General features: G+C 61.8%; 2 protein-coding genes across 5 annotated transcripts; both read right to left on the bottom strand.

Annotated features, from left to right (window-relative positions):
* Positions 1 to 382: 382 nt before the first annotated feature.
* C1qtnf6 (C1q and TNF related 6) lies at positions 383 to 6608 on the bottom strand. Its single transcript, XM_046429328.2, has 3 exons — positions 6390 to 6608; positions 3849 to 4101; positions 383 to 2555 (listed from the first exon to the last, which is right to left on the bottom strand). The coding sequence occupies exons 2-3, from the start codon at positions 4093 to 4095 to the stop codon at positions 2008 to 2010; spliced, it is 795 nt and encodes a 264-aa protein (XP_046285284.1). The 5' UTR covers positions 4096 to 4101; positions 6390 to 6608; the 3' UTR covers positions 383 to 2007.
* A 6653-nt stretch (positions 6609 to 13261) lies between these two features.
* Sstr3 (somatostatin receptor 3) lies at positions 13262 to 20867 on the bottom strand. 4 transcript variants are annotated; one of them, XM_046429300.2, is made up of 4 exons: positions 20703 to 20867; positions 19760 to 19919; positions 18979 to 19128; positions 13262 to 16412 (listed from the first exon to the last, which is right to left on the bottom strand). In XM_046429300.2, the coding sequence occupies exon 4, from the start codon at positions 16375 to 16377 to the stop codon at positions 15091 to 15093; it is 1287 nt and encodes a 428-aa protein (XP_046285256.1). In that variant the 5' UTR covers positions 16378 to 16412; positions 18979 to 19128; positions 19760 to 19919; positions 20703 to 20867; the 3' UTR covers positions 13262 to 15090. The 4 variants fall into 4 exon arrangements, with proteins under 4 accessions (XP_046285256.1, XP_046285255.1, XP_046285254.1 ...); XM_046429299.2 differs by lacking the exon at positions 20703 to 20867 and adding an exon at positions 20286 to 20423; XM_046429298.2 differs by lacking the exon at positions 20703 to 20867 and adding an exon at positions 20091 to 20423.
* Positions 20868 to 23538: the final 2671 nt, after the last annotated feature.

Raw genomic sequence — 23538 nt, forward strand, 5'->3', positions numbered from 1 at the left:
CCAAGGAAGCGAGGCACTGTGCTTTCACTGTGGCCTCTGTGCACACCACAGGTGCTCAATAAATGCTGGCACCCATCTAAGCCTGTGGTCACCCCATGAGGTCAACTGCCATCAGCCCCATTGTGTATTGAGTGAACTAAGGCTCAGGGTGGGGACTCCCTAGGTCACAGCGGTCTCTGAGCTGGTTCCACCAACTCCAGGGCACACTGGCTATGAGTGAGCCAGGGGCCAGTTTCTATGTGGGCAGGGAACGCACAGAGCGAAGCCTGGGGCTGCCCCAGTCTCTCTGCATCTTGGATCTAGGCCCCAGCAGGACCAGGAGCAGCTGCTCTTGAAGGCGGGCCAGGGGCGTAGAGCAGAAAGAATCAGCCCGAGCCGCCAGGAGAACTCAGCATCCTTTAATCGCGCTGGGCAAGTGGGGCAGGGCACAGCAGGGCTGGGTGGTTTTATAGCACCAGCCTTTGTGGCACATGGCAGGCCCTGCTCCCGTGGCCTGCCCACGTGGCCACAGCTCCCTTGGATGTGAGCACCAGAGACCACCCCCCAAGGCCACCTCTGCCCCAGAATCTGCAGAAGCACCAGTGGGCAGAGGTGACCTCCTTCTGGGGAGAAGGTCAGGCTACCTGGGTTGGGGCAGAGGAAGGCTGGCAGCCACCAGACCACACGCCCTGGAGAAGGGAGAGGGACAGAGGCCTGATGTCCTGCTTTCCTTTGGCCTCTCCAGGGCCTCTCTTGGCGGCATGGCTGGGGTGGGGGACAAATGACCTGAACACTGCTGCCCCTGCTCCCAGACCTGCTGAGGGCCCCACAGCCCGAGCCTTCCGTCCTGGCCCATTGCCAGGCTGGCAGGGGCTGTGCAGACAGGAGCTGCCCCCTGGGGCCTTAGCACCTTGACAGAGCCTGGTGAGTCAGGAACACTGGGCTAGCGAGAGGGACCTAGAGCGTTGGAGAGCACCTGGGGTCAGACATGGGTGTCTGCCAGTGGCTGGAAGTTCTGGGAAACAGGCTCAGATGCCTTTGGCAAGAGGGGCTGAGCGAGGCCCTGGCAGAGCCCTGGGACAGGACAGTGGGGGAGAGCCAGGGACAAGTCGGGGAGTCCTCTTGGGTCCCTACACCAGCTCTGTGGGAAGCCAGGAGCCTGGTGTCATTCCACAGGGGTGATTTACCCCCAAATGCTCCCAATTCCTGGGTCTTTTCACAGGACCCTTGAACTGGGAAGGCCCCTCTGGGGTTTGCTCTGACGGGCATTGGACAGCAGGGCACACACAGGAGGAGGATTCCATTTCCACCCTGGGAACCCTGTGCCATCAGGGAGCAGTGGAAAATGAGGACCCAACTGGCTGCACACCCAGACACGGGCCTGCGTGGACACAGCTCTCGGCCTTGTAGGATCTGGTTCAGACCTCCAGAGCACCCATGGTGTCTGCCCCCGCCCCCACCAGGGCTAGACTGGGGGCTCACCAGGGGCAGGGGACACTGGGAAGGGGCAGGGCCTGGGTCTGACTACCTCAGCTTTCCCAGGGCCTGGCGGAGTGAGTGCTCGGTGTTTGATGAATGAATAAATGAAAGGTGGGTGCAGAGATGGGGGTGGAGAGGGGGTGAGAGAAGAGGGGAAAGGGCACACAGAACAGAAGGGGGGAGAGTGCAGAGTGACGAGAGAATCTGAGGATGTGGGGAGAATCCTAGGAGGGGGGATTCCAGAATGTTCAGAAGGACTAGAATGTTGGGAAAGTTCTAGAACCTGATGACTCAAACATGGTCCACAGACCAGCAGCATCAGCATCGCCCAGGATCTAGACAGTAAGCCGGAGCCCTGGCCCAGACCCGGGGAACAGTCCCCGGGGTGGACACACTGGGCTTCCAGGTTGGAAGAGGCCTAGAAAACTCAGGTCAGAAAGTGAGTCCAGGAGAGGACAGAGGGACAGGAGCACGCTGGGGGCACGGGTGGAGGTGGCAGTGAGGAGAGACCCTGTTCCCAGAGGAGCCGGCTGCAGCCCCAGGAGGCGCTCAGTCCTCCTCGGGCTTGATGAGGTGGCCGCTGAAGGTGATGTAGGTGTCCACGTCGTCGCTGTACACGGCGTTCTCGCGCTCGCGCTTGAAGAGCCGCACCCAGACGTGGTCGCCCGGCGCCAGCGCCAGCATCACGCTCTGGCTCTGCATGATGCTGCGGTCGCTGGGCTGCGCGTACAGGATGACGGCGGCCGCCTCGTTGTGCACCACGTGCACGTAGGTCTCCTTGAAGTTCCAGCTGTGCACGTTGAGGCTGAAGAAGTAGAGGCCGCGCAGGGGCGCCACGAAGCGGCCGGCTGCCATGTCGAAGTGGCCGTCGGGGTTCACGAAGACCGTGTCGAAGAGCAGCGGCTGGAAGCCCTCGCTGCTGTGCAGCGCCGTCTTGCGGCCCACGGAGAAGGCCGAGGAGCGCGTCTGGCACGGGCTGCCCGGGCTGCCGGCCTGCCCCTTGGCGCCCTTGGCACCCTGCGGGCCACGGTCCCCTCGGGGACCCTCTTTGCCCAGTTTCCCCGGGGTGCCCAGCGGGCCACGGTCCCCTTTGTCACCTGTGGAGATGTTAAGGGGAAGCGTCAATGGACGAGCGAGCGCGGCGCCAGGACTCTTCTCTGGAAGGCTCCGCCCCTGTGTGGGGCCGGTAAGCCCCGGCACTGATGGTGACCCCCTCACGCCCTAGGTCACCTCCCCAAGAGCCTCCTTAGAGGAGAAGCCGCGACCATCTCCACAACTCAAGATATGGTCCGTCCCCAGACCAGCCTGCTCCTCCTCCCCAGCAGGGAGGCCGCCACTGTCCAGGCTGGCAGGCAGGTGGGGCGTGGGGGTGCAGTCCTTAGTGACCCAGAGAAGGAACCCAGAACCGACCCCCCTCCCCTGGGAAAACCACAGAATCCAAAGCTCTGGGGTCCGGACTGTGCACACAGTGATGTGGGGCAGGTCCTGGGGGGGCTTTGCTTCTCCTGTCTGTACCTTGACGGGCCTCACAGGCAAGCTGGTGAGCCCCCCCACAAAGCATGGGGACATGGGACACACGCAAGGCAAACTCTGCAATTAGGGGTGGGGCCATCTGCCCTGTAACCCCCCTGCCCTGGGCCCCCAGCCCGTCTCCGCCTGCCCTGGGGGCCAGTAGACTGTAACCAAGTCCCCAGGCAGGCACACCTCCCAGTCCTTGCTCCAGGCTGACCCGAACATAAGACAAGAAGGTGACATCTGGGGCAGAGGCCTCAGAGGCCAGCTGACCACCAGAGTGGGACAGACTCGGTTTCCTCATCTGCCAAGTGGGCGGGATGATAAAGTACCGCCTCGTGGGGTCAGTGTGCGCCAAGAGGGAGACCAAGGAGGCAGAGGGCCTGGCCAGGGCGTCACCGCTCAGAGCCCCAAGTAATTTCCTTCATGGCTGATGGTAGAGGGCAGGAAGCCAGCCCTCTCCTGGACGGCCCTGTGGCCCCCCCAGGGGTTCTGGCTTGCACCTTTGTCCCCTGCCACTTGTTCTGCACATGACATTAGCAGGATCCACCTGAAACCTAAGTAGAATCAGGTTCCTCAACTCAACACCACCTGCCCCGCTGGGGAACAAGCAGGGTGCTGATGGGGACTGGCAGGGATGGGCTCAGGGGGTCTGGCCTGCTTCCCTCCCCCTTCCCTGCTTCTTCAGGCCCTGCCCTGGGGCCTCGGCCCGTGCTGTGGCCCCTGCCCCAGCCTCTGCACTCGGAGCCCCCGCACACACTGGGTGCTCCACGCACAGTGAGTGACAGAAAGACCCATCCTCGCTTCTCCCGCTCCGCCACCTCCCCCCAGGCCCTCCCTGTCCCCTACAGTCCCACCCAGCCACCTGTGGGACTCACCCTTCAGGATGGTGATGTTGATGTAGGGCCTGACCTCGGGCAGGACGTAGGGAAGGGCAGATGGAGAGGCTGGGGACACCTCCGCGGCATCCGCCAGGGGGTCCTCGGAGTCACAGCACCGTCGGCAGCCCCCAGAGAGGTTGGAGGCCACAGCTTCCCCGGAGGTGGGCTCCTCAGTGGGGACCCCAGACACCACAAGAGGGAGCAGGAGTACTGCCCAGAGGGGACCTAGGGTAGGTGTCCCCATGGTGACCTGGAAAGAGGAAGGAGGAACAGAAACCGCATCTCACTCAACATCTCCATGTGCAGTGCCCAGGGTGGCTGCTGCTGCATAAGCCGGGGAGCCAGGGGCGGGCCCCCATTTAACAGACAAGAAGACTGAGGCCACACAGGGACGCCAGCTCCCTGAGGACACTGACTTGCGGCCTGGACACTGAGTCTCCCAGTGGGCGCCTGTCCATGTGGCTTCTGCCACACGCTGGCAGGACCGGAGGATGCCCCTCTGAAGACCCAAGCGGACGAGGGTCCCAGGGGCCTTGGCGGGGCTGGGGGAGGGTGAGGAGGATGCCCCAGTGGCCCAGAAAACACCTCTCTCCCTTCCATTCTGGACCCTCTGCCCAGCCCGGGGCAGCAGGAGGGAGTCAGAGCCACTGGGGACAAGCCCAAGAGATCCTGCACGCGGCTTCTCAGGAGAGAAGAGGGGTGGTTGGCCCTGCTCTGCCTGGGATCTCCACGGTCCCGGCAAAGGGAACAGGAGTGCTCCTCGGCAGGTGGCAAGGAAGGTACACAAGAGACGCAGGGGTTACGCGTGGTGATGGTTATTGAATCCTGGAGGACCCAGGTTGGCATGCTGAGTCGAGGCTGCAGGCCATCCTAGCCTTCGTAGCACCTTTCTGTGAAGTAGAGAAGGCACCCTCTGGATGGACAAATTAGAAACCAAGACGTCCCCTTCGGGGAAACGCCACTCTACAGGTGTGCGACTTAGCAAGGCTGGTGTAAGCCCATCTCACACAGCATCTCTGCGCAGTCAGCAACCTGGGCAACTCAACCCTACCCTGAGCTCCGCAGAGAAAGCTCAGAGCGAGTTAGGTCATTGGAAGGTGGTTGTGTCAATCATCGTGGACCTGCCAATCAGCTGCCAAGGTGGTAAATTGGAATGAAGAAGCAGGACTAGGAAAGTCCAAGGATTGGTGTGAGGATCTGTCTTTGACCGTGGCCATGAAGAGGTTCAGAGCGGCAGGAGCAGGGCAGGAAGTAGCCTGGCCACCAGCCAAAGGAGCCGGCCTGGGGACGACTGGGCAGGAAGCCAGGCAGCAAGCCTTTGAGGTGGTGGCAGCCTCCTTGGGGGCTGGCGCCACCCAGTTATCGCAGGATCAGAAACTCAGAAACTCGGCTTTTGAAACCAGACTGGTTTTTACACTCCGGCTCTTGTTTGCTTATTTCCTTTATGTTCTCCCTTAACATTTAGTACAATTCAAAAATATTTTTCTGTGGTTAATACACCCAGAGAGGGTAAAGCGATCTTTTGAAATGCCATGCTAGCTCAGCCGAGCACGGAGGGGGGAGCTGGGTTTTGAAGGGGCAAGAGCCCTGGGGGCCAGGGGAGGCAGCAGACTGGAGTCTCCAGAGCCACCCCGCCTCCTGGAGGTGACCCTTCCCAAGCTCTTCTCTGCCCACCCTGGGGTGGGGGCTTCCTGAATTTGCTCAACAGGCTTGCACTCCTCAGAGTTATCGCCCTCCCCTTTCATTTATAAACTACAGCTCTGAGCAAATTCCCCTTCTTCTTTCTGGCCATAGGTGTGGCCTCATCCTGTGGGAAAAGCTGAGCCCTTAGATTCAGAACTGAGATCTGAGTCGTTTCCAAGCTGTGCAACCCAAGACTACTGACTTAACCTCTCTGGGTTTCCTGTTCTCTGACAGCACCTCCCTGCCAAGGAGATGACTATTTGAGAGGCCCATAGGCAGGCAGAGTGCCTGTCCTGTCAAAGACTTGTAAGAATCTGTTCCTTCCTCTGCCTGGGGCAGCCTCTTCCCTGTGCCAGCGCGGGCCGGAAGGCTCACAACTTTCTCCAGAGGGCTGGCACGGTTTGGAGACAGTTTTGTTCCCTATGGGCCCAGCCAGATGGGAGTCACAACGAGCCGCAGGGCGGGGCCCAGGGAACAGGAAGCAGGAAGCAGAGCTGCAGCCGTGGCCACAGCTAGAACTGCTGGCCGCCCGGGGAGGCTGCCAGGCACGGACCCAGTGTGGGAGCCATGGCATCGGGTGACTTTAGGGGTCTCTGCTGCCTCCGCTGGGGAGCTGGGTCTTCTGGGGTGGGGTGGCAGGGGTCCAGCGGGCTGGGCTAGACCCAGGGCTGGAGCTGAGCCAGCACCGTTGAGGGGAGCCCCTGGCCACGGCCAGCAGGGGGGGAGGGGATGCCCCAGGGGCTGGCCTGGTCAGGGGGTGGGGGAGCAGGGCCTGTCCAGGAGGAGGGGAGAGAAGAAGAACCCCAGGCCCCTCAGCCCCTGGGCAGAAGCAGAGGAGCCGGTGGCCACACTCACCCTGTGTCCTGAGGCCTCGCCCTGCGGCTCACGGACCCTGGGCCTCGGGGCGGCCTCTGGCTCCTTGGCCCATGTCTGCGATAATAACTCCTTGCTGGCCCAGACCCCCAGGCCCCAGTGGGCGGGCAGCCGGCGGGATGGAGGAGGGCGCAGGGCGGAGGGCGGAGGAGCCAGCTGGCCTCCCACTGCCCCTCCTCCGGCCCCTCCCCTGCCGCCCTGGATTCCACCAGATACAGGGGCTGGGATTTCCTTGGCTTAACTCTTTGCTGGTCCGGTGGGGTTCTGGGGGAGTCAGTGCCTGAAAGTCAGAGCAGAAGGGAGTCCACGGCCCCTCCACCCTCCACGAGCGGACTGGAACCGAGACAGGGAGGGGAGTGGGAGTCCCTAAGATGCTTGGAAGTGGGGAGGTAACACTGCAGACTTCCAGCCCTACCCGGGGGTCCCCCAGAGGAGCCTGAGCCGTCTGCTGAGCCACAGAAGAAGGGTGGCTAGAGGTGAGGGTGCTGGCACTGTCCTTTGGAGCACGGGCTCAAATCCTTGCCCTGCTACCCATCAGTGACCTCACCTCTCAGACCCTCCATAGGAGGCCCATGGGACAGCTTGGTAAAGGCTGGACAGACATGACCTCCCCAAGTCCCTACTGAGTGGGCAGCCAGGTCCCTCTGCCCATGTGTACCAAAGCCCTTCCAGCCTCCTGGTCTCCTAGGGCCAACCCCCCACAGAGATGATCCCCCAAATCCACAGGAGAGCAGCCTGTGTGCCCCGGCTCCTGCCTCAGTTTCCTTCTGGCTAAGCGAGGGGAGTCTGGCCAAGGCTACCGCTCTGGCTCCTGGCTCCGGCTTCCTGGGGCTAGAGACCCGGAGGCCCAAAGACCCTTCCTACCTGCTGTTCCACATTTACTGAGTACCTACGACCTGGGCCAGGCGCTGTCTCTCTAGGAGCCTTTATTCCCAAGGGACATTTTTACTCGTCATTTCAGCTGGTGCTCCCCCAGGCTCGGGAGGGAGCTGGAGTCCTGCAGTCTGGGTGACTTCCACACAGCCAGTGGACAGGAACCCAGGCCCTGCAGAACCGGAGTGCTCTTCAGCCAACCAGAGTGCCCACTGTGCCATGCATGGGCAGGGGAGGGCCCCGAGGGGACACAGTGGCATCTGGGCTTTGCAGGTTAAACCCAGTCCACACTCACGGTGCCCAGTGAGAAGATGGAGCAGGCCCTGGGCTGTGTGCCTGTGACTACAGTCATCTCTAGGGACAGTCAAACAGCAGAACGTCAGGCCTGGGAGAAGCCTCGCAGATGAGCTAAGCCGATTCTTTAATCTGACCGGCAGGGACTCTGGGGCCCAGGAAGGCCAAGGCTTTGGCTCAAGGCCACAGAGCAGAGTGGAGTCCAGGCTGGGATGCGAGCCAGACTCCGCTGACTTCCAGCCTTGTGCTGTCCCCCCCAGCCACCAACCCACCCACCCATCCACAAAGCGACCTGGAGCCCCAAGGTCTATTGAGGGCCACCAGGGACCCGAGGAAAGCAGCTGGAGGGACTGTGGCCACGGGGACCCACGTCAGGCCCACTCTGGCCACGCTGTCTGCAGGGCTCTGCAGGGCACAGAGCCAGGTCTGCTGCGGGCGGCCACCCTCCCCACACTGCCACCCCCAGGGGAAAGGGCTGAGTCAGCAGGATGGGGGTGGGGAAGCTTTGGGCTGTCTCAGAGCCTGGGGCTTGGAAAACCTGGAAGGGGGATGGAGAGAAAGGAGGTGGGGCGTGTGTGAGCGCGTGCGCCCTCTGCACTCCGCAGCCCCTCCGCAGGGCAAAGCTGCCCATCCACTTAACAGAGGAGGAGGCTGAGGTCTGGGGAGGGGAGGGCTGGCCAGTCCCAGGGCGAGCATCATGGGTTTCCAGCCATGTGACGCCTCAGAGAAGGGGCCTTGTCCCCTGGGTCCAGAGCAGCTGCTAGGGATAGAAGAAGACAAGAAAGCAGAGCTTGGGACTTTCCGACTTCAACAGTCTTCGTCTCACTCTTTCTGCCCTGCAGACCCCTGAATTTGGGCATCGACCTGCGGCCTCTGAGCCATGAGGGTCTCCTCGGCAGGTGGCTTGGAGACAGCGCTGGCCCTGGGGCAGACAAACTCGGGTTGTGGCTGACTTCCACCTCCTTCTAGCTGGGTGGCCTTGGGCAGGTTTCCATACCTGCGCGAGGGCTAGCAAGCAGCTCGGTCCCCGAGCCCTGGCGTCCCCTGGCCAGATGGGCATGAGAACACAAAGAACCTGAGCACCAGGTGGACAGGCAGCAGGGTCGCTGCAGATGGCTGCCACCAGGGCTTGCCCGGCTAAATCCTGAATATGGTGAACTATGTGCCCACTCTCCTCCCACACACCCCCGTGTGGAAGCCTAGGGTCCCTGGCATGTCCTCTGCACCCTGCCATGGCACAGGCGTAACCCCAGTGCAGAAGGCCTGACCCCTGTGAAGATGAGAGCTGTGCTCCACCTGCCACCCCAACCTTCCCCCCCACCCCCACTTAGAAGGCAGCCGCGATGACTCCTGGGGTCAACGATGTAAGTAAGTCAGGAAAGGCAAGTTACAGATGCGACTTGTTCAAGGTCATCAGCCAATTTGATCACTACACAAAGGGAAGCGTGAGCGCCACCTGCTGGGGAGAGCCGCTGTGCACCGCAGCCTGCACTGCGACCCGCGCACTGGGGCAGCCGCGCACCCCACCAGCCCCGTCCCACCTCCGAAGGAAGAGGTCAGGGGACGGGAAGGGACGCTCGGGGCTGGCTGAGGCGCCCTTTCACCCACTTCCTCCTCAGTGCCAGCACTCCCTTCAAAGTGGCAGGGTCCCTCTCGCCAGCAGCACCACTCCGCCTGGCCTCCAGCGGGGGGGAGCCCCGGTCGGCTCCACCGAGTCCCCAACACTGAGTGACCCTGACGGAACTTCATCTCCACGACCGCTGCCGCGCTCAGGGCACCCTCAGCACCCAGCCACACGGGATCCACCCGCAAGGACCAGCCTGCGCGAGGGCTAGCAAGCAGCTCGGTCCCCGAGCCCGGGCTGCACCCCGGAAGCCCGACATGTTGAGCGCAAACAGCCGTAAGCTCCCGGTGGCGAGCACCGAGCCGAGCCAAGCCGAGCACATCCGAACGAGGCCGAGCTTGCCTAAGCCGAACCGAGTCCGGTCGCGTGCGGCCGAATAGAGCCGAGTCCAGCCGAGCCCAGACGGCTCCAAACGAACAGAGCCGAGCCTGGCCTAGTGGATTCGAGCGGGGCCGAGTCGAGCTGAGTCGGGCTGAGTCCGAGCGGGGCGGGCGCCGAGGGGAAAGGGGACGTTCCTGACGTCCCGTGGCGCCCCCTGCCGGACAGAGGGCTCAGAGCTGACCCCGGTGGGAGCCAACAAGCCTCCGCCTCCTGGTCCTGTGAGATGGGGTTGTGGAGCCCATTTCGCCGATGAGGAAACTGAGGCTCAGAGAGGTTCCAAGGCTAGCTCAGAGGCACTTAGAGCTAAGAAGGGTTGCAGCTAGGGTTTAAATCTTGATGGCCAAGAGCCCACCTGCCATTTTGCCCAGGTAAACAGGCAAGCGTGTTCTTCCCTCATCCCATAATAGATAGGGGCCATTGAGTATGGCCAGAGCAGGGCGAGACCCTCCCGGCCCTGTGAGCAGGTGGTAGGGACACAGCAGAGAGTAGAGACCGTTGTGGTCTTGCATATGGAGACACCAAGCCTGCTCTGGGTGTGCTGACCAGCGTGGCGGGGCCTGCCATTCCCATGAGTAAATATTGACACGTTTCCTGGTCATTAAAGCAGAAAGCAAGGCCGAGAGGCCATGCCCTGTCCCTCCTCTGCAGAGCTCTGTACACGTCACCTCCCATCCCAGGTCTGTTTTCCCACCCAGAACAGGAGTCATGGGCTTCAGAACTGCCTCTTCGCTGGGACGTCCTTGGCTCTCAGAAGACAGGCCTTGTCCATCTCTGCTCTCCATCTTGGGCAGTTGACAGCACCCGATAAGTCATCTGTGGAAGGAGGGAAGGAATCCTCCAGGGACCCGGGAGGGTAGACGGTTAACTCCACGGGGCAGGCCCGCAGGCTTCGACACCACAAAGGCCTGCCTCGGGCTTCAGGAGGCTGGGAGTCCCAGATGGAGGCGTCCTGGTCCATGCTCCTCTCCTGGCCTCTGGTGGTTGGCTGGCCACCGCTCGCGTCCTTGGCTGGAGAGGCATCACCTCACCTCCGTATTTTTGTGGCATTCTCCCTGTGTGCACCTCTGTGTCCAAATCTCTCCTCTCCTTGGGCACCAGTCCCATTGGATCAGGAGACGCCCCTGCTGCTGTCTGACCTCACCTTGATGTACATCTGCAGCAATGCTATTCCCTAGAAGGTCACATTCTGAGGTCCTGGGGTAAGGACTTCTTTGACTATGAATTCGAGTGGATACAGTTCAGGCCCTAATAGGAACTAACCCCCAGCAGGCCCTGCCTGTCCTCACCTGTCCCTGAAGCGAGCCTCTCCTCCACTGTCTGTCTTCCTTCACTTACTCACTCCTCAGCCCCAGGGCTCGCGCACCCAGATCCCTGCCTTAGGCTGCAACATCCGGGTCAGTGCGGCCCAGCTCTGCTCGCCCAGAGCCCAGAGCATAGTGACCCACAGGTGGCTGCTCATGAGTGCTGGGGCACAGTCCTGTGTCCATGTCCTCCTGGTTTCCAACCCTGTGTCAGGGCCCATCATATAGTTGGTGGCCAGAAAAACCTTTGTTAACAAAATGAACTACGTGCATACAGGTGACATAAATGGCTGGAGGCCGCCCAAGGCTTATGGCAGAGAGGGGCCTAGGACCTGGGACTCCTGACTTTGGGTCCTGGGACTTTCAGGGCATTAGTTGCCCCACAGTGGAGCCACCAAGACTCTCAGCAGGGCTGCCAATGACAAGGAGTGCCTGAGGCCTTGGTGGCCTGTGGCCTTGCACAACTCCAGGAAGCCATGTGTGCTGCTGCCTGGGGTTCTGGCTTCATGAGAGTTTTCTTCTGAGTCAGGAGTCCCATACATTCCAGGCTGTCACCTACCCTTGGGTCAGTGGCCTCTATCACCCCTTCCAAGCGAGGAGGAACCCAAAGATCTGAGGGCCCTCGCCTCCCCTCCCACGGCTCCTGTGACTCCCAGATGCTCTCTGGCAATGCGGATGCCAACACGACAAGTTGTGGCCCAGAGCCTGGTGGACGTGGGCTGTTGCCTGGCAACCACTTCTGAGAGACAAGTTCAAGGTAAGGCCTTGAGTCTGGACAACTTGGATGGCTAGAGAGGACAACTCAGATAGAGTGGGTGGTCCCTCCCTTCCCACTCAACCTCTCAGCCACAGACCCTCCCCTCATCCTGCAGCCCCTGGGCTCCCCTCCCCCATAGATTCTAGCCCAAATGCCAAATGGAGCCCCTTCAGTCTCCCCGACCATCCCCCTCCGCAGCCCCCCACACCCATTTATTCAGTTGCCCCCATTATTCAGTTCTGCCATGCAGAACTCCAAAGGAGGCTTAGCGGCACGGTGTGCGCAGCGCCCTCTGCAGGTGTGAAACGCAATGGTCCTGCTCGTGCATTGATTCCAGGTACAGGGAGAGCGCGCAGCAGAGAGACTAGGCCCGAGATGAAGGCGCATCAGGCGACGTCCTGCCCTGGGAGGGACAAGGCTGTCAGATACATGGGATAAGGACACCAACACACATGCGTGCCTGGGGGCACACATAGGCAGTGACACGGTATGGGGAAGTATGGAACTGAAGGGGCCAGAGGAGGGACCCGACAAGGTGGCCTGGCTCCCGCACGGTGCCCTGGCTCCCGGAGTCCTCCGCGCTCACTCCACGCAGGCCTGCCACAGAGAACGAACGCCCCAAGACACGCTCACCTGAGATGTCCCGAGCACCTACTCGGCCCCGCACTCCGCTCACCAGACCTTCACCACCGCGCCCAGCTAAGGCCACCGCGCCCAGCGAGCGCGCGGCTTCGTTGCGGATGCCTGGCCTGCCTTCTCCGCCATCACTAATTTGTCCCTGACCTCCCTCCCCCGCCTTAGCCGGTGTCCCCCCACAGCGCCTCGCATTTGGCCAATCATGGAACCCTGTCACCTTGTCTTTGGTAATTGGCCCAAGGGACCATCATGTGACTCAGTTGGAGCCAATCGGCTTTCTTCTATGAGATTCGCTAATTGGAAAATAGGAAGAAATGGCACCTGCTGTCTTGGGATCAACATCTGTAAGGATGTGGCCCAGGCCTGGCATTTGCTAGGCCCCTTGAAGGACCTGAACTCTGGGAAGTCACACAAAAAGAAGCGGCTACATAGAGCACACTGTGTTCCCAGCTCACATGCACCCGGTGGATAAGCAGGGGTCCGTGATCAAGAGGAGGCCTGTCAACCTCAGCAGTGACCTGGGGGAGGGAGGGCACAGCTCCTTCATGGCCAGAGATGGCTGTCTCTGTGCCACCACTCTCTTGGAGACCTCCTGTACCCCAGCCAAGAGCTTGATGTACCAAATCCAGCAAGTTGTCCCTGTTTCTCAGCTAAGACACCACGTTCAAGGAAGTAAGTGAGCATCCTCATGAAACTGGAAGGTGCTTGCGACGTGAAGTCACGTCATCCCATAAAGTAATAATGTGGGCACACACCTGTAATCCCAACAGCTCGGGGGCCTGAGACAGGAGGATTGCAAGTTCAAGGCCAGACTCTGCAACTTAGTGAGACAGTGTCTCAAAATAAAAACTAAAAGGGCTGGAGGTGTGGCTCAGTGGTGGAGCACCTCTGGGTTCAATCCCCAGTACAGAAAAAAAATGTGGGCCCCCCACACCCACACATTCACACCCATCTGAACACACAGCAGCCAGCAGGCCCAGGCCATCGCTCTTGTCATGTGTCACCGTCTTTATTGACAAGTGCTAGGGGCAGAAGTAGTAAAAGATGTCTTAACCAGTCCCCAGCCCCATTGCTGACCTGCACCAGGAGTTGGGGCGCAGAGTCAGCCAGGGAAGACCCTCAGATTCTCCTCAGGGGAACCCCAGACCAAGCCCCAGAGCTGGGTGTTTGACCTCCAACCGCCAGGAGGTCTGGGTGTGGGAACTTCCCTTCTCCTAGCCCTACCTCCCTGACCCTTGACCTCTGGCCTCCTAATCCCCATTCTTCGTGGCCTACGGTGTTCTCACCTCCAAAAGCCCAATACAGAGGCCACTTGCTAAAAGAGGAGGGGTGCAGGCCAGCCCTGGGGTGGGAGGTGCGCCCGCTCCATGATCCAAGGTGCCCCTGGCAGGAGCTCGGTAACCCACCCACTCACTTGTTTGTCTCTCCAGATCCCAGCAGGCAGCAAACTGGATGTCACCTCTGTTTCATGATGGGGAAACTGAGGCCCAGAGAGGTTAAGGCCAGTAAGGGTCCTGAGGTGAGCCAGAGACCAGGTCTCCACTCTCCTGGCTCCTGTGTTTTCCCTGAGGAGCGCCTGCCCTCTGTGGGGGCGAGGGGGGGGCTTAGCAGAAGGATCCCCCTCCCCAGGGCCAGCCTCATGGTGGCCCTACAGGGTCAGCTCTGAGAGGGACCTGGACAGCGGCTGCTCCCTGTATTCCCCTCAGGAATACAGAAAACAGAGAGGCCGGCTCCCCCAGCCTGCAGAAGTTCTCCAACCTTCCCACTGCCCCTGGGGGCCAGCTCCATTCCCAGGGCCTCGGTCCAGCCCAGAGGGGCCAAGGACGGCTCCAAGGTCCCAAAACAGACCTGTCCTCCTCCTTCTCTTCCTGTCCCTCCCCCTCTTCCTCTTCTCCCCTAACCTCCCCGGTGACCCTCCCAGCTGTGCTCCATAGAAACTCTGCCTTCCTGTGCCCTCTGTGTGGGTCATGTCCGTCTTGTCTGTGAGGGGACACGGGTCAAAAGGAGGAGGACGGGCTGGTCCTGTAGGAGATGCCTTCAGCCCTCCACGACCTGGGCAGCTCTGGAGCCCCTACAGTGAGCTGCCTGAAGTCAGTGGCTGACCTCAACAGGACCCCGCTAGGCTCTGGGTGGCCCAAGCTTGGAGTCCCTCTCCAAGAAAAGGAATATAAAATCACAAGGACAAGATTAGACCCGGGCCTCAAAAGGGCCCAGGCAGCAAGACACCCTGAAGCTGGACTTCCTGGAAAATCTGCCTCCTCTCCTCACGCTCGGCAGCAGGTGCGGTCCCGCGCTGACCACTTGGGCCACAAGGGCCTGGAGGTCACTGAGTTGGCAGCATGTGAGGCCAGAGATAAAGGGGGCCTCAAGGGCCAGGGAGAACTGACCTGGGGCCTGAGCAGTTCCACTTCCCCTCCCCCAGACTTTGACTTCTTCTGTTGGGGCTCCTGTCTGCTCCCCAGCATCTCCCACATCCCTGAGTGTGAGCCCAGAAAGTTCAGGCCTGGTTTGTCATCCCCAGGAGGCTCCATCTCTAAGGGAGAGGCTGCAGAGCCCCCTAACCTGGGCCCCACTCAAGAGGTCAGCCCAGTAGCCTCGCCCTCCAGACCCCTCAATCTAACAGAGCTCATCCAGGCTCAGTATTCCCACCCTGAGTTACAGAGAAGGAAATAAGGTCCAGAGAGGGTAAGCGACCTGCCAGGGCCACCCAGCAGTGGGATCTCACTGCAGGCCTCTGAACGTCCCATGGCGGTCCTCTGAGACCTCAGACAGGATGCCCTCGGCTTGCCGCAGGCCCCGCCCTTCCTCCCAGGACCCTTACAGGTAGCTGATGTGTGGGGTACTGGACTTCTCCCCCGCCGAGGGCTCCTGGGGCAGGAACTGCTGCTCCTTGCTGGCCGCTCTGCCAGGCGGCTGCTCCTGCCTGCTGGTGCCGGGCTGCGCCACCTGGCTGACCCTGCCGTTCATCTCCTGGCCTTTCCTCCCTCCCCGCTCCTCCTCCTCCCCGCCCTCCTCTCCCTCCTCCTCTTCGTCCTCCTCCGTCTTCTCGGGGGCCGCGGGCTCCTGGCTTCTCACGCGGCGGGACGGCCGCAGCAGGACCCTGCGGAAGCCCTGCTTGAAGCGGTAGGAGAGGAAGCCGTAGAGGATGGGGTTGGCACAGCTGTTGGCATAGGGCAGCGCCACCACCAGGAAGTACAGGCCGAAGAAGGCGGGCTCCTCGGGCAGCGGGCACAGCACGTTGACGATGTTGAGCACGTAGAAGGGCATCCAGCAGAGGACGAAGAGCGCCACCACCGCCACCACCATGCGCGTGACCCTGCGCTCCGAGCGCCGCCGCCGCGGGCACGAGGGCGCCTGCAGCCGCGGGCACGAGGGCGCCCGCACCCTGCGCGCCGCCGAGCGCACCTTCACCACGATGAGCAGGTAGCACAGGCAGATGACCAGCAGCGGCCCGAAGAAGCCCAGCGCCGCCGTGTAGATGATGAAGCCCGCCCGCCAGGCGGCCGCCGGCTCGGGCCACTGCATGTGGCAGGTGCTCATGCCCCGCGGCACGCCCGAAAAGACCACCACGGGCAGCACCACCACGGCCGAGGCCACCCAGACGGCCGCGCTGACGGTGCGCGCCACGGGCGCTGTGCGCCAGCGGGCGGAGCGCGCGGGGTGCACCACGGCCAGGTAGCGGTCCACGCTCATGACCGTGAGGCAGAAGATGCTGGTGAACTGGTTGATGCCGTCCACCGCCATGACCAGGCGGCACATGAAGGAGCCAAAGGGCCAGTAGGACAGGGCGTTCTGGGCGGCCAGGAAGGGCAGCCCCAGCATGAAGAGCTCGTCGGCCAGCGCCAGGTTGAGGATGTAGACGCTGGTGACCGACGGGCTGGCCGTGTGCCGCAGGACCACGTAGATGACCAGCGAGTTGCCCAGCAGCCCCACCACGCACACCACCAGGTAGACCAGAGGGATCAAAACACCGCTGACAGCCAGCCCTGCAGGGCTAGCGCCCGAGGAGGCGTTGCCCGGAGTGACATCCAGGAGCCAGGACCAGGAGCTGTTCCCCGGGTCCGAGGTCGTGGGCACCAGTGAAGGATAGCCAGGGGTGTCCATAGCCAAGGGAAGCCGGGCAACGGTCAGCTAGTGGCCTGGAGAGGAGGACACTGCTCAGTCATGGCAGGGGATGGCGGGCTCTGTGCCGCCCCTCCCCCATTGTGGTGACCTTGGAGACCTCCTGCAGCCGCACCCAGGGCCTGATGCACCTTCTCCTCGGTCACTCTGCCAGCCCAGCAGGATTGAACGGTGCTGTCCCGTTTCTCAGATGAGAAACTGAGAAAAGTGACTGTGCTCGGTCACGCGCCTGAATGGCGGTGGAACGTGAAATCCTCTCGTTTCATAAAATAATTCCTGCCCCCTCCACAGATGACACCCGGGTGCAATGCACTTACAGGTCTCTGTCCCCTCATCTGGAAAACACTCTTCACATCTCAAATCCTCAACCTGCAACCCGGGTCCCTAGATGAACCTCAAAGGATCCATGAATCTCCAAAACTCCAGGTGAAATCCACCATGCCCCAAGGATCCCAAGTTCAAGGCCAGCATCAGCAATTTAGCCAGGCCCTGAGAAACTTAAGTGGGACCCTGTCTCAAAATATACAAAAGTGGGCTGGGGATGGGGCTCAGGGGTTAAGCGCCCCTAGGTTCAACCTCTGGTACCAGGAAAAAACGAATTGACCATGTCTGGGTCTTTTCTGGAAGATTCCTGACATCAAATGAATTGAAGAGCTAGATTCTGAGGTGCCCCTCCCTTGGGAGTCAGAGCCATGAGCAACTCTCTGCCTGGGTCCACTGTGCTCAGAGGCCCGGCCAGGAGGGGACTGTGCACGGCATGGGTGCCCGAGTGCCCTTCTCCTCCAGGCCGACTGGGAATGGAAGGCCCTACAGCACGTGTGGTGGTGCTGGACAGAAGCACCTCCCCAGCTGCAGGCAGGGGCACAGGACCTCCCAGGTGGGTCTGGAAGCGCGGGCAGGAGGGCACCCCCTGCACCACAGGCACCCGCCATCCCCGGGCCCAGACAGCCTCTGTCTTGCCTAAGCAGCCCAGGCTCCCCCAGGCTCCCCGGGCAGACTGTGGTCTCCGTAGCGTGGAGACCCCCATCTGGCTTTGTCTCCTTCCTGTCACTTCACACAGCAGCCACTCCCTCTGAGTCAGTCAGAGGGACCTGGAGCAAGGTCCTCAGCGTGAAGAACTGGGACTGCTGGGAATGGCACTGCAGGTCCCTGGGGAGGGGACTCGGCCTTGGCAGCCTCCGCAGCACTTCCGGCTCCAGGGAGGCCTGGCCAAGGCTGAGCACTTGACTGTCTCTGGCCTGACTCTCCACTGCGCCCCTCCTTCCTAGTGACGACCCTGGCTGTCTCTGGTTCCCCTGCAGAAACCCTGAGGGGGAGGACATCTCTCAGCCACCACCCTTCCTCCAGCTCCTGCAGCTGAACGGCACCAGGCCTGAAGTCCCTCCCGTGGGCCTGGTGCCTGCATGGCCCCACTGGAAGGTGCACAGCTCCTGGGACGGGGAGGTCCCTACCCCCAGCCACCGCCTCAGGGCGGGTGAGCATGGAGCCGGCTCCTGGTGCCAGCTGGGCATCGGGCATCAAGGATGGCTAAGGACCCCTGAGCCGCATCTCCTCCCGCTTCAGCCGAGGCTGCCTGAGCTCCCGGCACCCTCCCGGCTCCAGGATTCCAGAAGTGGGGGAGCCCCCAGCCTGTCCTCAACCCGCCCCCACCCCCAGGCTCTCATGGGCTCTCCTGAGCCAGGGAATCTGGACGTGGGCTACAGGGTGCTCGGTGCCACCAGCTGTGTACCCCTGAATCCAACTGTGCCACCCTCCAGGCAAAGCTGGTGCCTGTAGTGTCACAAGGACAGAGAGGGACAAGCGAATGAGAGGGAGGGAGGGAGGAAGGCGAGGCCCCAGGCTCCGGTGCACAGCTAAGAAAAGGCACATCCAGGAAGACCCCCGTGACCACCCGGCCTCCATTTCACAGGCTCGCAGACTAAGGCCAGGTCAGGAGGGGGGCGCCGCCCCAGGGCCGCGGCTGGCCAGCTCCCTGGCCTCTGCAGAGCTCTCCAGCCTACTCCTGGGCTGTTAGACTCCTAGGACAGAGCCCGGGGACTGGGACTCGTGGATCTTTAAGCTCGTGTCCTTGAATCAGAGAACGCTGAATCCCAAAGGCCAGCAGCAGCCAGGGAACGGTGGCATCTAGAACCTTAAAGTCCTGCTTCCTGGGCCTGCGGGAGGGGAGTGCCCTACGTCACCGTCCACCTCGCCCATCCACTGCTGGTGGCAGAGCCTCTGTACAGAGGACCCACTGCGACCAATCACAGCCCAGTGCTGCAGGAGGCAGGGGAGCACCAGGCTCCCCAGAGGGGCAGGAAGCCAGGCAGGCCTAATTTCCAGGCTTCAGGGACAGATGCCCTCAGGGGAAGCCGGGGGGTGAGGGGAGCTCTGAGTCCAGCGCCCTGCAGCCCCGCACACATGCGAACCCACATGCGCCAACGTGCCAGGCAGACCTCCTCACCCCAGGGATGAAGCAGCCCCTCCCGGCCCCGGCCTCCCTGAGACTCCCTGCCTCCTCCTGGCCTCCACCCACCCTCTCTGTCCAGGTTTCCCAGGCACCACAAGCCGGGAAATGACAGCTTTCCACGTGGGGAGCCAGACCTGCAATTTCTGTGCCGTCTTTTCTTGAAGGAGTGGAATCCTGGGCGTGATCAGCTCATTTTGGGGAGGGAAGGACTTTTCCTCGCTGTCTGGTTTATCTTTGGCACAAGCTCGGCTGAAAGCCGGGGGCGGACTCCTCAGAAGGCTGTTCTGGAGAGGAGAGAGGCAAGAGAGAGTGAGTAGCTGCTCCCAGCCCTACAGTAATCAAGGACAGCCCCTCGGGGAGGCCAGACACCCTGTCCCTCTCATTCCCTTGTCCCTCCGCCCCGGACCCCTCTGGGTACATCACCCAGCACTCAGTAGACGCTAACAGAAGCAACAAAGCTCAAACTGCAACACTGTTCCTGGGCAGAGGCCTGGAGCTCACAGCAGGGAATGCTCAGGAAGCCCAGGAGGCAGGAGGGAGGAGGAAGCAGAGGGTCAGAGAGGTTAAGTAACCAGGAGAAGGTCACCCAGCTGGTGAGTAGGAACCCAGGATTCAAGCCCAGTTCTTTCTGTTCCTTAATCATCAGTACCTCCTGGCCATGCTGGCCTCTCTAGAGGCAGCCCTGGCAGATGCCGGCCGAACGCCCCTGTTGTTTCTGCCTCTGCACCCCAGGCCTTCCTCCAGAGGCCTGGGTCATCTAATGGGTATTGACTGATTTCCATCCTCAGCTTGGGGTCTGACCTCCACTGGAGCACACCCCACAAGCCCTGCCAAATTGCTGTGTGACCTTGGACGAGTCATTTCTCCTCTCTGAACCTCATTTATGCCCATTAAAGGGAAGACACATGTACCCACCTCCCAGGGTTGGTGAAGAGATTAAACAGGAGTGAACCAGGCATTGTGCCTGGCACAGAGGAGCTCGGGAGAGCTGCCCCCCAAGCCCAGGATGTGGAGTCACAGGATGCATCTGGCCTTGTCCAGCTCCGACATTCTGCTGCTCCTAGACCCGAAGATTCTGGAATCATGACACAAGATTCTGAGCATCCCACCCAGAGGTCACGGAGGCCCTCCCGCCTTGCTCAGTGGGACACTCCACCCTCTGCCAGGCCCCGTGGGCCTTCCCAGCTCATCCTGGGCAGCCATGGGCCAGGCATCCCACCCAGGACCACCCAGCCCACCTCCTTACCTGCCCAGGGGCAGAGGCCTGCCCTCCTGGCCGCCAGGCTGCTCATCATCCTGCCGCCCCCTCCCAGAGCACCCCCCGCTGGGCTCCCTACAGGTGCCCGCTTCTAGGCTGCTGGCGGGCTTGGGCCCCCTCCTAGGCCCACAGCCACATCTGTCCCCTGAGCCTCTCCCATCTGACTCCAGCCTGACTTCCCACCTGCATCGGAGCGTCGCCCCCACCTCCGGGACGCAGGGGGGTGGGCAGGGGCACAGACGGGGTCGGCGGGCAGAGCTGGGGGGGCAGAGAGGAGAGGGGACCCGAGAAGCCAATGGAAAAGGAGGAAGAGGGGGACCGCGGGGGTGGGGAGGGGGGAGAGAGTGGGGGAGAGAAAGAGAGAGAGAGAGGGAGGGAGGGAGAGGGGGAGAGGGGACCTGGTGGCGGAGTGAGGGGAGAGGAGGTGCGTGACAGGGAAAGCAAAGCAGGAGGAAGGACGGAGCAGCTGCGGAGAGAGGCAGGGACAGAGCCAGGAGGGAGGGGGGAGGACGAGGGGGTGGCGGGCAGAGTGGCAGGGAAGGACGGTGCCACAGATGTGACACGGGGAGCGGGCGGGGCGGCGGGGGGGGCCCGGGTTACCCGGGAGACTCGGCCACCCACGCGGAGCCGCAGAGGGGCAGGTGTCCAGGGAGGTCCGCGGCCGGCGGGCAGGACGCCCCCCGCCGACGACGGCTGCGTCCCAGCTGAGAGCCGGGTGGCCCTGCGCGCCGCGGAGAGGAGGGCGGGTGCCCGCGGAGGCGTCCTGTCCGCAGTTGCGTCCCGCCGTCGCGTGGCCTCAGGGCGGCGGGTCCTCACCCCGGGCCCCGGGAAGCGGGAGAGACCCCCCGCAAAGCGAGAGGCGGAGGCACAGGCGGAGGCCAAGCAGAGGCGCCCTGCGGCCAGAACAGAGGTTCCCCCTGGTTTGGATTTGACAAAATTAAAGATATAATAGCGAGAACTGAGGACAGCTTTTTAATAGGGATCTACTGAGGAACGGGGCTCTTCGGGGCTGATATTTTGCTTAATTGGAGACAAAATTAGTATTCCCTGCCACCAGATGGGTGGCCAGCGGCCAGCGGCAAAACCCACTCCTGACTCAGGGGCTGCACAAAAGCAGGCGGTGAGGCCCCGACCAGGGCCAGCCCGGGCATGCTCACCCCTGCCTCGGGAGAGGGAGGGGAGCCCGAAGCAGAGTCTCTGTCGGGCACCTACTATGTGCCAGGTTCCAACCAGGCCCCTCGCTGGAGTGGACCATTCTTTGGGGCCAGGAACTGGGAACTGAATTCTTGCAGGGGCAGCACACAGTAGGCCCAGGGGACGGTCCCACTGGGACTCCTGGATCCCACTCTGAACACTGTCCCTCCAATTTGCCCTGTGCATGACCCTTCCTCCAGGCCAACGTCATGAGGCATAGGTGACTCTGAGCCTGTCCCCAGGGTTGGGGGGGGCTTCCGCGGCACTGTCCCTCCTCCTCCTCCTCCACTGTGGCCTTCCTGAGGTGTCTCACTGTGGACCACCAGGCCCTGTGGCCAGCCCAGCCTCCTCCCTGCTGGCCTGTGCCTGCCCTGGGCTCCCGCCACCTCCTGGGACTCACACTGGGAGCCAGGCAGGGGACAAGCAGGCAAGGCTGTGGTCCCACCGGTGTGGATCTGGAAAGGAAACACAGGAAGGAGACAGGGACGGACCGTTGAGGACCAAAGAGCGAGGATGGCCTCTCCAAGGACAGCAGCGACTGTCCTGGGAGGCGACCCCGACCACGTGGACTGTGGTCATCTCAGTCTTGGGAGCCTCTTGGGGGAGCAGAGTTCTGACACCTGGTTGACATTTCTAGAAGGTTTGCTGTCCAGCTGCTCTGGGAGCCGTGTCTGGGGCAGGGCAGAGGCAGGGAGACCGGTCAGAAGGCCAAGGAGGGGTGCCCAGGCTGTGTCCCCACTCAGGAGTCGGTCCCCACCCAGCCTATCCCCACACATGAGACGGTGGTCACCAGGTGCCGGGATGAGGTACTTCCTCCCCTGGACGTCCCAGCAGTGCCCAGCTGGGCCCACCCCAACCCAGGAGACTCGGCTCAGGCAGCCACATCTGCCCTCAGCACTGGGCGGTGAGGTCCCAGAGCGCCAGCCTCCAGGGTAAAGCCTCCTCCATCCCTCTGCTCTCCCGGCATAGCCCGTGCTGGAGCTGACCCGAGATCAGGTGGAGGGCTCAACTACTGATCCCGAGGTCTGTCCTCTGAAATAAGAGATGAAAAAATGTCCTCCCAGCTCAGCCCAGGGGCTCCCTGAAGTCCCCATCAAGAGTGTCCTCCAGTTCATCAGCCCTGTCAGCGCTCTAGGGTCGAATCTCAGCTTTGCCGTTTTACTTGGCTGTGTGGCCTCAGATATGCGACTTAACCTCTCTGAGCCTAGTCCTCATCCTCACCTATTCATCGGGTTGCCATGACGATGGAATGAGTCAATCCCTTCCTTCACACTGTAGTGGTTCCCAGCGGAGACAGAAAAGGCACCACTTAACTCCTGCTGGTAGGGGACATGGGCTGGGGCACTGGGTAGGGGAGCCTGAACCCCAGCTCTGTCCCCATCAAGCCACGTGACTGTGAAACCCCTCTTGGAACTTCAGCAGGATGCGCCTGCCTCATGGTCTGAACCTCGCGACCTGGCCCCGGGTTTCTGGAGAGGGATGAACGGAGGGAACGCTTGCCCCTGACCCAGTGCTTGGCCTTGAACTCTCTCTGGCCTCCGTGGCCTCCTCTGGCCCAGCCTCCCTCTGGGCGAAGCCGTTGAGACACCAGCACCTGCCTCCCGAACGCCGCACGTTTATCAATTTTTTTTGTTTGTTTGTTTTTAAACTAAAGGCCATGAAAAGCAACAGGGCTCCTGGACCTTCCCTTTCCCTGACAGCGGGGCACAGAGGCCCCGGGCGAGCGCCTTCCCTAGCAGGGCCGGGAGTGGAGGTCCAGGACGGATGGGGCGGCCGGTGCCAACCTGCTCTTCCTGGTCCACAGGGCAGCAGGGCCTGCGAGCTCCTCGGGGTCCTGCTCTGCATGGGGTGGGGGCTCCCTAGGGGCTTGCCAAGACAATGCGCGAACTTCGCGCTCATCAGTTTAATTCCCAGGTCAGGCTGGAGAGAAGGAGGAGGAAACAGTGTAGCCACCGCTGTCCACCATTGCTGCTCCTGGGCAGCAGTGCCCTCCCACTGTCCAGTCTCCCCCCTCTCCTCTGGGCTTCCTTTTTTTATTTCTCCAGAACACAATTATTTTTTATTTGCTTTCATTTTATCAAAGCATTGTTTGCAAGTAAATTTTAGAAACCCAGTTGTGCTAAAAATGCTGGCAGTAGTAAAAACCAGCCGGGCTCGTGTGGCCCGGGCTCTCCCCTGTCACCCCGCTTGCTCAACCTTGTGTCTGTTTCCCGGTCTCTCATTCCCCAGCTCTGACTTCCTG

The sequence above is a fragment of the Marmota monax genome, unplaced genomic scaffold (genome assembly GCF_021218885.2).
Source record: "Marmota monax isolate L192 unplaced genomic scaffold, Marmota_monax_Labrador192_F-V1.1 WCK01_AAM20220418_F8-fsc00051, whole genome shotgun sequence".
NCBI lineage: Eukaryota > Metazoa > Chordata > Mammalia > Rodentia > Sciuridae > Marmota > Marmota monax.

Coding starts and splice junctions, on each gene's coding strand:
- Sstr3 (XM_046429300.2), bottom strand. CDS start 16,377: ATGGACACCCCTGGCTATCCTTCACTGGTGCCCACGACCTCGGACCCG.
- C1qtnf6 (XM_046429328.2), bottom strand. CDS start 4,095: ATGGGGACACCTACCCTAGGTCCCCTCTGGGCAGTACTCCTGCTCCCT. Junction 2,556..3,848: donor CAACATCACCATCCTGAAGG/GTGAGTCCCACA, acceptor ACATCTCCACAG/GTGACAAAGGGGACCGTGGC.